The 13,011-nt window shown below is 38.6% G+C and overlaps 1 protein-coding gene across 1 annotated transcript in view; it reads right to left on the bottom strand.

Annotated features, from left to right (window-relative positions):
- Positions 1-13,011, bottom strand: part of RALYL (RALY RNA binding protein like) — a 180,201-nt gene that overhangs the window by 24,274 nt on the left and 142,916 nt on the right. Inside the window, exons 4-6 of the mRNA XM_065628790.1 lie at positions 11,182-11,229; positions 6,400-6,563; positions 5,668-5,748 (exon numbers count right to left, since the gene is read on the bottom strand). Coding sequence (XP_065484862.1) covers positions 5,668-5,748; positions 6,400-6,563; positions 11,182-11,229 — 293 coding nt within the window. The remainder of the gene's footprint in view (positions 1-5,667; positions 5,749-6,399; positions 6,564-11,181; positions 11,230-13,011) is intronic.

Genomic DNA, 13,011 nt, shown 5'->3' with positions numbered 1-13,011 from the left:
GATGCTGTAAACAACTAAAGAGCTTTATTGCTACCTTGTAAAATACTCCTATGCCAAAACTATTTCCTCAAGCTTTGGTCACTGAATCTGCATTGTTTCACATTCCATCATACAGCCAATCACTACAAGTTAATAATAAAAAGCACTGAAAGAAAAAAAGGGAAAGATTTTTCAACAAATTTGCACAAGTTCTAAATTTCCACCCTGCTTTCAACATTGCTATGGTGCAGTTATCTGAGTTGTTCATTGTCTTCATCTGCAGGGAATTATACAAATCTTAAAAACCATTCTCCTAGACAAATACCACTCTCAGTTACATTGTACTAGGTATTTCTGTAGTGAACAGCAATTACTAAAGACAAGTTACGAAGGGTCCTGATGGACAACAAGTTGACTATGAGCCAGCAAGACACCTTGTGATAAAGAAGACCATCAGCATCCTGGGCTGCATTAGGAGGAGTGTTGCCAGCAGGTTGAGGGAGATGATCCTTCTCCTCTACTCAGCACTGGTGAGGACACATCTGAAGTACTGTGTTCAGTTCTGGGCTTTCCAGTACGAGAGGAAATGAAGAAGACAAAGCCAGACTCTTCTCAGTAGTGCCCACTAACATGTCAAAGACCATTGGCATGAATTAGAGCACATGAAATTCCATCTAAACACAAGAAAACCTTCTTTTTTTTTTTTTTTTTTTTCTTTTACTCCTGTGAAGATGGCCAAACACTTGAACAGCCAGCCCAGAGACACTGTGGAGTCTCCACCCTTGGAGATATTCAAAAGCCATCTGGACACAGTCCTGGAAACCTGCTGTAGGCGACCCTGCTTGAGCAGGGCAGTGGGACCAGAGGAGCTCCAGACGTCCCTTCCAACCTCAACTCTTCTGTGATTCTGTGGTATAGAGCTTGGGAAGAACTTTAGGCTTTTTAAGTGAAGTACAATGACAAAGACAAAATGTAAAGACTCTAAATACTGTACTTCAAGTGTCCTGCTTTGAGTATATAAATTCTCTTCTAACATGTCACAGATTTTTTTTTTTTTAAATTGATCTCAGGCAAGAAATAAAGCAGTCGACAACATGAAATGAGAGCTGCATGTGTCCAAAATATCTGTTCATCTGCTTTTGAGAAAAAAAGTAGCTTACTGCCTTTTTTTTTTTTTTCTATTAGCAGATAAGCAAAGGCTAGCAGGCGACAGAAATATATGCATTAAAAGGGAAAGAAATTACTAATGAAATTCCTCCAGCACTGGCACCCAAACGGCTAAATGGTTAAATGGCTTCAACAACTTTGGTGGAAAAAAGTAAGTAAACAGGCAAAATTTGCTGATGACATGCAACTGGAAGGTATCATCTATTCAGAGTGAACGGAACAGAAGGGGGAATCAGGTGACTTTAAGGAATGCTACATTAGAAAAAAAATTAAACGTAGTTGCACTGAAAAAAGTCCTACACTTGATTGAGTAACAGCAGACCTCTTACCCTTAACATGGAAGCTCATCAGTAGCAAAAGACAGTGACAGAATTATCCTTGGGTGTAGCCATAATCTCAGGCTGACAATAGGCCATCACTGTAATGCAGCCATGAGAGGGAAAATGCAGTGCTAGGTTTTGTCAAATGGTGTATTGCTAAAGACGGGGAAGTACAAGGACCTGGTGAGAGCTCATCTGGAATAACATGTATAGGTTGAATCACTGAATTCTAGTGGGTACGTGGGGAGAATGGCCAAGAAAATGACCATAAGAATGGAAAGCCTGTAGTGTGACAGAAGAGTTTTACTTGTTTGCCCAAGACAAAATAAGGTAGAAGGAAATAAAACTTTTAAGCTAAGACAGTGTTGGTACAACAAATGTATATGAAAAAATGAGAAACAAATTTAGGCTGGATATTAAAAGAAACAGAGGCAGATAGAAAACAAACCCTAACCAGCTTTAAGATGGAGCATAAAGGATTAGATGATGCAGCTACTTGCAACAGTGAGGAATTAGATTCAGTGACCCTTTCCAGGCCTCTGCCAGGAATGCAAGGGCCTTCCAGAATGCATCTTTCATTGGAGCATCTAGCACCAAAGGAGACAAACTGCATCCACCTCAAAACAAGAGATTTAAAATTGAGGTCAGTCACATTTTTAGAAACAAAAGTACTACTGTTGAATTGTAGCTATATTTGTGGAATATTTTTTTCCATAACTACAAATTAATTCGTCCACAAAGCATGATTCAGATTTCTTTGGAAAGGAATGTCATGTATTTTTATCTAAGCCCTTCATGTTTAATATAAAATATTTTATCATATCATATTACTTTAGATTTCACTGAAAAATGGGTTAGCTGATGAAGCTAAATATAAACTATATGAGTCAAAAGGAATGAATTTAAAGACACAATTCAGTACATATTGTAACATCTTAAGTGTCTGCTCCCTAATCTCAAGCCTGCAGGGTATAAAAAATTTGATTAGTCTTTTCCTCCTGTTTTCAGATGAGTAAGATGAAAGTGCGTACTCCAGTTTCTGTAGTTTCAGAAAAAGTAAGTTTTCCCCAGTTCTAAATAGCAATCTGCATCTGCTGCTTCATACCATTAACACGAAGAACTGCTATGTGTACTTTCCACACCAACATATTTCATTTTGTGAGTTACTTCTGATAATGTGGAAAGGTTGATTGATTTTTTTCTAGTCTTTGGAGTTAAAAAGAATACCAAATGTTGTCAACTGATCCTTGAAAAATTATGGACTCAGGAAAGAAATAAAATCTTCCTAACTTAGGACACATATTGCCACTTTCTGGTAGAACAAGAATTTACTTCACTGGCAGACATTATTTTTGCAGATATACTCATTAATGACCAAGGCATTTTTGGTATTATATTTTTAGAACATCTTTGCTGTGTGCCACAACAAATTTCTGTCTTTGGATTGCTGGTTTTCAGCAATAACATTACCTCTAAACCTGGTAATTTCAGTGAGGGGTCCCTTGTGTTCTGACCCTTACTATTACATGGTATGGGTTCATTTTCTGGATTCAGGCTGAATTTGGAGAACAGCTATGAGAACAGTTATGCCTATGAGACTTCTACTTTAATCTGAAAAGTCTGTTAGGGGATGTGATCTCATGAGAGTTTTGCTATTTGGGCGTGAAATCTTTCAAGCACAGGCAATACCATTTTGACATAGTTAATTATGAACCTGTGGTTAAGCTGTTTTACAGTCCTGAATTTCACAGAATCACAGGATGTTAGGGATTGGAAGGGACCTCAAAAGATCATCTAGTCCAATCCCCCTGCCGGAGCAGGAACACCCAGATGAGGTTACACAGGAGGCGTCCAGGCGGGTTTTGGATGTCTCCAGAGAAGGAGACTCCACAACCTCCCTGGGCAGCCTGTTCCAGTGTTCTGTCACCCTCACTGAGAAGAAGTTTCTTCTCATATTTAAGTGGAACCTCTTGTGTTCCAGCTTGAACCTATTACCCCTTGTCCTATCATCGGTTGTCAATCCAATTGGTTTCAATTTTCATTGAAAGCCCAAATATCTTCCTTTCCACAAACTATGTTTCTCCTTATTGAAGAGATCCTTTATTTAACTAGCAATAAATTACAATTAGAATTGACAGTGCATTGGTTCAAGGGGTTCAGATTAGCAGTGTAGAGTAAGGGGCAATAAAATATTGAATTGCTTCATCCCATTATTCAATTTAACCAACTTTTCCAAGAAAATGGCAAAAGAAGCCAGAAAATACATTCTCTGCTTTCCAATTTGAATCCCCTAAGGGAATGGCTCCATTATTTCTCTGATAAACGTCTTACAATAAGCTGATTACATTCCTGTCCAAGTCAACAAAATCATGCTTCTACCTTTATGATGGGTTGGTTGGACTTGACTAAAAGGTAGTAATTCTATGGGGAAATTAAGCATGAATGTCTGTATACTGTGTGTCTGACTCCTTTTAAAGATGCCCTGCATGCATAAGGAATATTTTCTGAAGTTTATTCCAGCCCAATAAATAGCCTCTGTAATTGTGTTCAAATTGCCAATGTAAAGAACTGAGGGTGGAAACCCAGCAGGGGTCAAAACATCAGCCCACATTTTTAGTGATGCATCTTCCAGCTCTCGCTTCAGTGTTAAAGAGCTGGACCCAAAGATTGATCTTGTCATCTGGAGCTTGAAGACTCCAGTTTTAGAACTCACATCACACCTGAATACATTGAAGGGTACTTTCGCTGGGGCATAAGACTGTCTGTTAGGATGTCTACACTCCTGATTACATGCCATTAAATAATTTAGAGGTTCTGCAACATCTACCATGTTATGCAGACAGTGCTTTGGAGGTCTTATAGCATGTGGCTATGGGTACTCAGACTAGGTTTGAGTCCTATAATCTATGTTATGCATTACTTAAGTCCTGACACAGTACTACAAAACATGTTCTGAAATGCAGAATAAATAATAAAGAAATTTGGTGGTTATTCCGAGGAACAGATATCTATGTGTTAATGTAATATGATCTGTCCCATTCATTGCAATAAAAATCCAGATTTCTGGGTGGGAGATTTCCTTGACATCCATTGGTATATACTAAGGTCCTCAGCTTTCTAGAATAATTTTGGTTATTCTTGTTCTGGACAACAAGCAATATATATTAAAAAAAACCCAACTTATCTGAAAATAATTCATCTTCTCAAGGCAAAGTGAGTCCAAAAAGCCCATTCTTGTTAGATCACACTTTAGGACAATTAGTGAATTGAATGCACTACTAACTTTTCATACAGATAAGAAAAAAGGATGAACAAAGGAGATCTAATGAATGAATCTGTAAGTGTATATATTTACTAAAGCTTTGATTCACTGTATGAAAGCCCAAAGACTCAAAGGCAGGAAAAAACTAACAAAATAATTTATATTGTAAGTCTACTGAAGTGAAGATCTTGAGCTGTATGTTTTCTTTTAAATTACTATAAGGAATCATGATTCAGTACTTTGAAGTATTGAGGAAAGACAAAAAGTAGCTATGGACAAGTGGATTAGTTCAAGATGTGTATGAAAATGTCTGGACTCATGTTCATCCTCTAGAGAACAAAGGAAGTGCTGCTACTCCCGGACATCCTCTTAGGGTGTTAGTAGCTCCATAATATGACACCTACATTTAGATGTTTTCCTATCAAAACTAGGTGTCAAAGCTTCCATTATTGGTTATGGACATCTAGCCAATTCATTCACTAGAGACTCGAGGGTGATTCAACTGTACAGCCAACAGAGCCTTTCTTTCTCAGAATATCATCCTTTCCAAGGAGTGGCTTGTTCCTCAGTGTACAACATTATCTTTAGCTCTGTTTATCACATCTCCATTCTTTCAGTCACATGCAAATTTACTACATATTTTCTTTCAAGGTCTTTTATACCATCAGTTCATACAATAGGATCAAGAATGGATCCTAGTGGGCTCATTAGAGGTCCATCTTCTTTGTTAGATGCTAGTGTGTGAGATTTGGATATGTTATTCAAGTAGAGTATATAATGGGCTCATGTTGATGTCATAATTAACCCCTCTAGCAGTAAGATGTACTGTTGGTGGATTCACTTATTTCATGGTGAGACAACATGATGCTTTGTTGGCCAGTCTAGTACTGCAAGTGTCTTATTGAAGTGCCTTCATTCTTTCTAATATCTGATCCCTACCTGATCTTTCTCTTCCTCTTCCAGTGACGCTTCCAAGGACAGTATCACTCCACATAAGGGGCAGGGGAAGACAGGTGGGTGCTGAAAGATGCACGAAGAGGAAGATGAAGTTCCCAGGACATACTATGGGGTGGGGAGCTTGGTGAACAAGGAGGAGGGGATGCCTATGGTTCATCAGCTCTTCTAAGGCCAACTCACTAAAGAAGGGTTGAATAACCCCAAGTTGCCAGTCCTGTTTTGGACTCCCTTTGGAACAAGCAAAGACACTTTGCCCCTTTCTAACCTCAAAGGAACCTGACAAAAAAACCACACACAACCCAACCTCCCCTGTCCCACCCCAGCCCACCAACACCAGATCACATACTACCCTCAAGTGTCAACAGAAATTATTCCACCTCTGTCTATAACAAGATTATTAGCTTTGCTTTATTATCAGTTATTCACAAGACATCATGGTGCATAAGCAGTTGGGATGACAGGAGATTTTAAATAAACTTGTTCTGAGATGAAGGGAGTAGGTCAAATGTTTTTGAAGGGATTTCCTTCAAAAGTTACATCAGTGTGCTCTTTGACTTGCAGGAAAGGCACAGTAGCTTTGGTAATCAAACCAGGTTTTCAAGCTAAAAGGCTGAGGGTAGGGAATGACTGTAGCAGAGTGATATAGTGGAAGCTGTTCACAGAAATTACTGGGATCATTTTTTCAATAATATCCAACTGATATGAGCAACTCACATTTGGATCCTGAGGAAGAAGCCCCGCTTGAGGTGGATCGTGATGCTCCTTTCATGGAGAAAACCCCTTTGCCTCTGCGAGTTGTTGTCACAGCCACACGAGGACGCTTCAGTGGAATCACTGCACGGGGTGGTGGGGGGACACGGCCATGGTAATCAAACAATCTAGAAAAGATTAAGTCAGCTGAACTCCATAAAACTTTCTGTGGTATCATGTCATGGAAGCCCTGTCAACTAATTTTTCATGTTATCTTTGAGAAAATTACCCTTTGAAACTGTAATCACTTTATATCACAGTCAAATTAGATTTCAAGGACCTATGCACATTAAGTGCTATATTCAGATTTCAGTCACAGACCAGTGCATAGCTCAGATTTTTTGCATAATTTAAATGAAAGATGCATTATGGATCTCCGTTATTTGCAGTATGGAAAATCCATAACCTACTATCCACAGGTCCACACGATTTCATTGCACACAACATACAGCAGTACATTTTGTTGCAGCGACATTTCAGCTCCTTTATTACAGGCATAGCTTAAATTCTGGTTTTCTGTCTGCTATCCTTAAAGACAGAAAAAAAATGAACTTTTCTGAAGCCAACCATCACCATAAAGAAATATCCTGCAGTCTGTAAAACAGCAGAAGAGTCTTTATAGTGAGAGACCTGTATGTCCATCTGAATGTATACAAAAGATGTCCCAGCATATGTTCTCTTTATTGAAGAATGAATTGATGTTGAATCACTGAAATTCCCAGGCATGCTTAATGAAAATATCTTGTTTGAACTAAAATCACTGTGGCAAGTAGATATTCAGAGAATTACCACTACAGTCAATAAAAGATACTCTACAACTAAAATGAACTAGTGTTCACAAACAGAATATCCAATTCTAAAAACACAGTTATCAACAGCAGCTAACTAACCTAAGTAGAAGAAAATGAAGGCAGTAGAAAAGGTAATCAAAGCTATAGATATATTTAAAACATAAAAGCTATGGGCTCTGAATATGACAGGTCAGGACAAGAAGGTTCAGAAAATAAACATTACCAGTTCAGAGACTGAAGCAGATGGACAAGCAACATTCTCACAAAATATTCTTGAGTTTCTTTCAAATGATACTTGCAACTAGTAATTATGGAAATTTTTAACTGCATGTTTAGTTTTCACAATTCTAACTACTGTCACCCAGCTGGGCAGATAGATACGTATTTGAAAACAGACACACAAGAAACAGTAATTCACTCACCACAGGGTCTAACAGCATGCTGAACTGGAGGCAGAATCAAACTTAAGCCTTCTAGCTTGTTTTATGGCAAGTAAACAGTGCTTAAATCCCAGGATCCTTACTGTTGTCCGTACTGTAATCCTACAGACAAAGTAACCAGCTCCCTCCTTTTCCATAGCTGCCTACAAAATGTGCCACAGATATCCTGTCACCTCACTGAACTTGAACTCCATGGCCTTGGATATTCTTACTGAATAAGCAGTTTCTAGCTGTTGTGAGCATAACTAAACAATTCTGTATGAAGATGAATGCTAAAACATTTTTTTACTTTTTTTGACAGAAATATTATTTTTGCTGTCACTCATCATTTATCATATTGGATGATCTGCAGGTTGGTCACAATCTCCTGTCTGACATTACCGGAAAAAAAAATGTTTCAGAAGAGCTGTAAGCTATCATGAAAAAGATCATTATGTAATTTTTCCTCCAAAGGTGATTTTTTTTCTAGCTTCCAATAGTTCACGATCAGATAATGTAGTGAAATACAAAACTATGCTTCCTTTTTCGAAATATATAAAAGGATTATTATCTAATATTACTATTCTTACTTTTATTTTTGAAATTATGCAAAGCTTTTGGACTTGGTATTTTATTGCACAAAGTTCTACATATTTCAATTACATGCTTTGTCTAAAAAAATGCTTCCTTTTATCAGCTTTGACGTACCCTTCCTGTTTTTGTTGTAATATGAGAAATGATAAAGAGAACTGCTCAGTACTAAAGCAATTCTTTGTCCACATAATCGCTAGTGTGCATATAACAGTGCCTTTTCTTTTACTCACCCTTCTAAATTGTGCAGTCCTGATCTTGTCAATCTGTCTTCCGTACGGATTTTATTTTACAGCACTAACCATTTTTGCCACCCTTTTCTGACCCACCACTGCTTTAGTCAAGATAAGATACATGTCTTGTCCCTTCAGGGAGGTTGGAAAATTAATGAATATTAGAAAAAAAGACCTATCACTTGGCATAAACCACAGAAATTCAGAAAGTTCATGTTTGGAAATTCAAAGAAACATTACTATATTTCTTGATTTATATTTCCAAAAGGCATGGTGACAGTACCTTGGACTCTCCATGGGATTTCCTTTTCCATGCCTACCACACAGAGCTTTTCATCTTCCACTTCCATTAACTTGGATCTAACAGAGATCCTTAACTTTCTAAGGTTTTTATTGTGAATAGATCAGCATCTCCAGCGTTGTGAGACCAACCTCACATTTGGGTTTTCTACCATAGATGTCCTGCTGTCTTAATCCTGAAAGATTTCTAGATCAGAAAATTATACTATTGAATAAATTTATGGTCACATTTAACTGTCAGTGCTTCTCCATAATAAGACGATGACCAAGATAGACACCAAGTTCCACAGAAACAAGCTTTAATATCCTTTAAGTATTTATTTTGTTGTGGAAATGTAACCATTATATTTGTTCACTTGTGCTGCTCATAATATACAGAATTAGGGAAGAAAACTAAAGGAACATAACTTTATTATTCAGGTAGCATAGATGAGAAACAGTACTTTGTTTAAAAAGCACACAAATCCACTGATGAGTTTTGGAGCAGTAACCTTGGGGAAAGTAAACACAAGCCTGCAGAAGTTACCAATTTACAGGACATGAGCTGCTCCTGCTGTCAAGGCTGGGGTGAGCAGGATTAAACTACGTTGATGGCTTTTATTCCGTATGTTTATAGCTCACTATTTTTAGCTCTGTCCAAAGTGAGCATGGTCATTTACAAGCAAAAATAAAACTAGTGGCTCAAAGTGAATCAACACCAGGAAAAGACAAAAACAAACCCCATTGTTTCTACATTTTTCCTACAGTGTTTTAAAGCAGAAAGTTACATAGTGCACAATAACTTCAGAGTGTAAACTGCTCCCCTGCTGTTGTCCATTGCTTTACATAAGAGAAATCTCAGACTTTAGAAAAGCCTTTTATATGGTTTCCCACAGCATTCTTCTGGAAAAACTTGCTGCTCATGGCTTGGATGGGCATACTCTTCGTTGGGTAAAAAACTGGCTGGGTGGCCGGGCCCAAAGAGTCAAATCTAGTTGGTAGCCAGTCATGAGTGGTGTTCCCCAGGTGTCAGTACTGAGGCTGGTTCCATTTAGTCTCTTTATCAATTATCTGGATTGGGTGCACCCTCAGTAAATTTGCAGATGACACCAAATCGGGTGGGAGTGTTGATCTGCTGGACGGTAGGAAGGCCATACAGAGGGATCTGGACAGGCTGGATCGATGGGTTGAGGCCAATTGTATGAGGTTCAACAAGGCCAAGTGTCGGGTCGTGCACTTGGGTCACAACAATCCTGTGCAACACTACGGGCTTGGGGAAGAGTGGCTGGAGAGTTGCCGGGCAGAAAAGGACCTGGGAGCATTGGTCGACAGCCAGCTGAACATGAGTCAGCAGTGTGCCCAGGTGGCCAAAAAGGCCAAGAGCATCCTGGTTTATATCAGAAACAGAGTGGCCAGCAGGACTAGGGAAGCGATCGTCCCTCTGTACTGGGCACTGGTGGGGCTGCACCTCAAATCCTATGTGCAGTTTGGGCCCCTCACTACAGGAAGGACATTGACATGCTGGAGAGAGTGCAGAGAAGGGCAACGAAGCTGGGGAAGGGCCTGGAGCACAAGTTTGATGAGGAGCAGATGAAGAAACTGGGGCTGTTTAGCCTGGAGAAAAGGAGGCTGAGGGGAGACCTTATTGCTGTCTACAACTACCTGAAGGGAGGTTGTAGCATGGAGGGGGTTGGTCTCTTCTCCCAAGTAACAAGCAATAAGACAAGAAGAAATGGCCTCAAGTTGTGCCAGGGGATGATTAGACTGGATATTAGGAAAAATTTCTTCACAGAAAAGGCTGTGAAGCACTGGAACAGGCTGCCCAGGGAAGTGGTTGAGTCACCATCCCTGGAGGTGTTTAAAAGACGCATAGACGAGGTGCTTAGGGACATGGTTTAGAGGTGGACTTGACAGTGTTTGGTTAATGGTTGGACTTGATGATCTTAAAGGTCTTTTCCAACAAAAGTGATTCTATGATAAGGTCCTTCTAGACTTCTAAACATTCTTGGAAAACACATTTTTCAGGAGACATTCTATATCTTTTCATACACATGGATGAGAAGACAAAGACATGCATGTCTTACTGAAGAATTTTACAGCTGCTATATACTCCAGAGAAAGTAAGCCTGGAAGAACTCTGGAGGAAGAAACACTGAGCAGTTAAACTGCCATTAAACTGTTCAGCACAGAAAATGCCCCAAAATCTCTTAGAGAAGGATAAGACCAAAACAGCTGTTGAATGAGCATACATTTGGTGGTGGTAATCTTAGCTGTTTGTGATATATTCAAATAGTCTTCTTCTGATACACAATAGAAATAATGAAATGAATAACATTGAAAATCAGAACAGACCTGTTTAACCAAATGCTGTGATTACATTATAAACAAAGAGTAGAAATGGTGTAGGATGTACAAAAATATAACCACACTTACCGATTGTAGAAATCATCTCTGTAGTAATCATAATCAAAGACATAACCACTGTAGAAAAATATAGAAAAACAAGAACGAACTGGTTTAGAGAAAAAATATACAGTGATTAAATCATTTGTGGTAATACCGGCTTACTCTCACATTCCAAGCCCTTTTTCAAAGTCTTTCCACTTCTTTTCCTCAACCATACACTCTACATTATGTTTGTCAATGCTGTTGTCAGCTATCACTGTAGTATATCTGGAAATGTGATGTCTTGGGCAAGCAGAACAGTGTAAACAGTTGACAGCACATATAGAAAGGATTTAACACAATGAGACAGTTCTGTAGTTAGAGGATCATAATAGTGTAATTCTTTGAGTGATCAAATGAAATGAGGACTTTAATATGGAAGCCCTCTTGTTTGCTGGACTAACATAGCATCATCAGTGGGCTAACATACCATCATCAGTGGACTAGGAACACTGTTAAATATATGAATGACTGGTAGATGAGCAAGTAGGTAAGCAGAGATAAGACAATGAATTTGATTTATGAGAAACACAAAAAGGATTGGACTGTTGGTCCTTGAGTTTGCCAAATCTTCCTTCATCAAAAAAAGAAAAAAGTTAGGAAGATGAATGATGCAAGTAAAAACGTTACAGAGATGCATTTCCCCTCAGGTTCAGAAGGGAATATACATGCCAATCTGGGAGAAGAAAGGCACCATCAAAGGAAACAAGTATAGGTAGGAAAATGCGAAGTTCCAGGGGAAAACTATTTTTGAGCTGTCAATTGCAAAGTCAATCCTAAATTGACCTTCCTAGTTTTGCATTCCATTAACAACTTTCTGCCTTTATGGTGAAGAAATAGCAATGAAGGCTATCTATTTCACACATCCAAAAAAATAGAACCAAAGAGCTAGCAAATAATCTGCATGGAAAAGTCACAAGGGATTTGTAATCTGCCTGATGAAGGACTAATAACACAAACTCCAAGTTTTTCACTTGCCTGAGAAGGACAATTATGAATAGTGAAGGATGAAAGGCATGAACAAAGTATCACAAATAAGGAGAAGATTTAAATAAGAAAGCAGAAAGGTAGGACAAAGCACAGAAGAAAATACTCATAGAAAATAAAGGGAGATGAATGTTGGTAGCTACATATTAATGAAGTTTGTTTTCCCAGGCAATGGACTTCTGGATAATTTCTGCTCTTGAACATTGGAGCAAAATGTCTTCAATTTTTTTTTTTTTTAATTTTTTCTTTAGTACATAATTTGAAGAAGGGGCCAAAAATTCTGGAGTTCTTTGGGTTTGTTTTTCCTCATCACATTATGCCACTTTCCCCCTTTCTTCCATTTGTTATATCCCAGAAGGTGATCACTTAAATGTGGGGGAAAATTAGAGTTGTCTGGCTTAAATTACCTCAGTAATAATTTCATCCCAGTGCTTTGATTTTGAGGGTTTGCAGTTTCCTTTGTCTGCAACTGGCAAAAACATCTATCAAAGAAGCAGGATGCTGGGGAACAATTTCTATCTCTGCCACATCTGCCTTGGATGCAAATGCCCAAACCTCTAGTGACACTATAAGTTGTACCATCTACCTACATAATACTGGATCAGCAGTGAAGATCATGAGACTCACCCGGTCAGATGGGCAACTGTAGTCCTGTTGGTAATTTATTTGAGAAATTAAAGCCCTATATGCATTTTATATGAAACACTCATTAAATAAAACAGCCCTGGGAGACTAGGACTCAGCAGCAGGTAAGGTGTGTGTGGCAGAAGGAGCAAGATAACATTAAGTAACAATAGTTAGACCTCATATAGTGATCAAGTTTCTGTATCT

Source organism: Caloenas nicobarica, chromosome 2 (assembly GCF_036013445.1).
Source record: "Caloenas nicobarica isolate bCalNic1 chromosome 2, bCalNic1.hap1, whole genome shotgun sequence".
Taxonomy (NCBI): Eukaryota; Metazoa; Chordata; class Aves; order Columbiformes; family Columbidae; genus Caloenas; species Caloenas nicobarica.
This window is presented reverse-complemented; position numbering and strand designations above follow the sequence as displayed.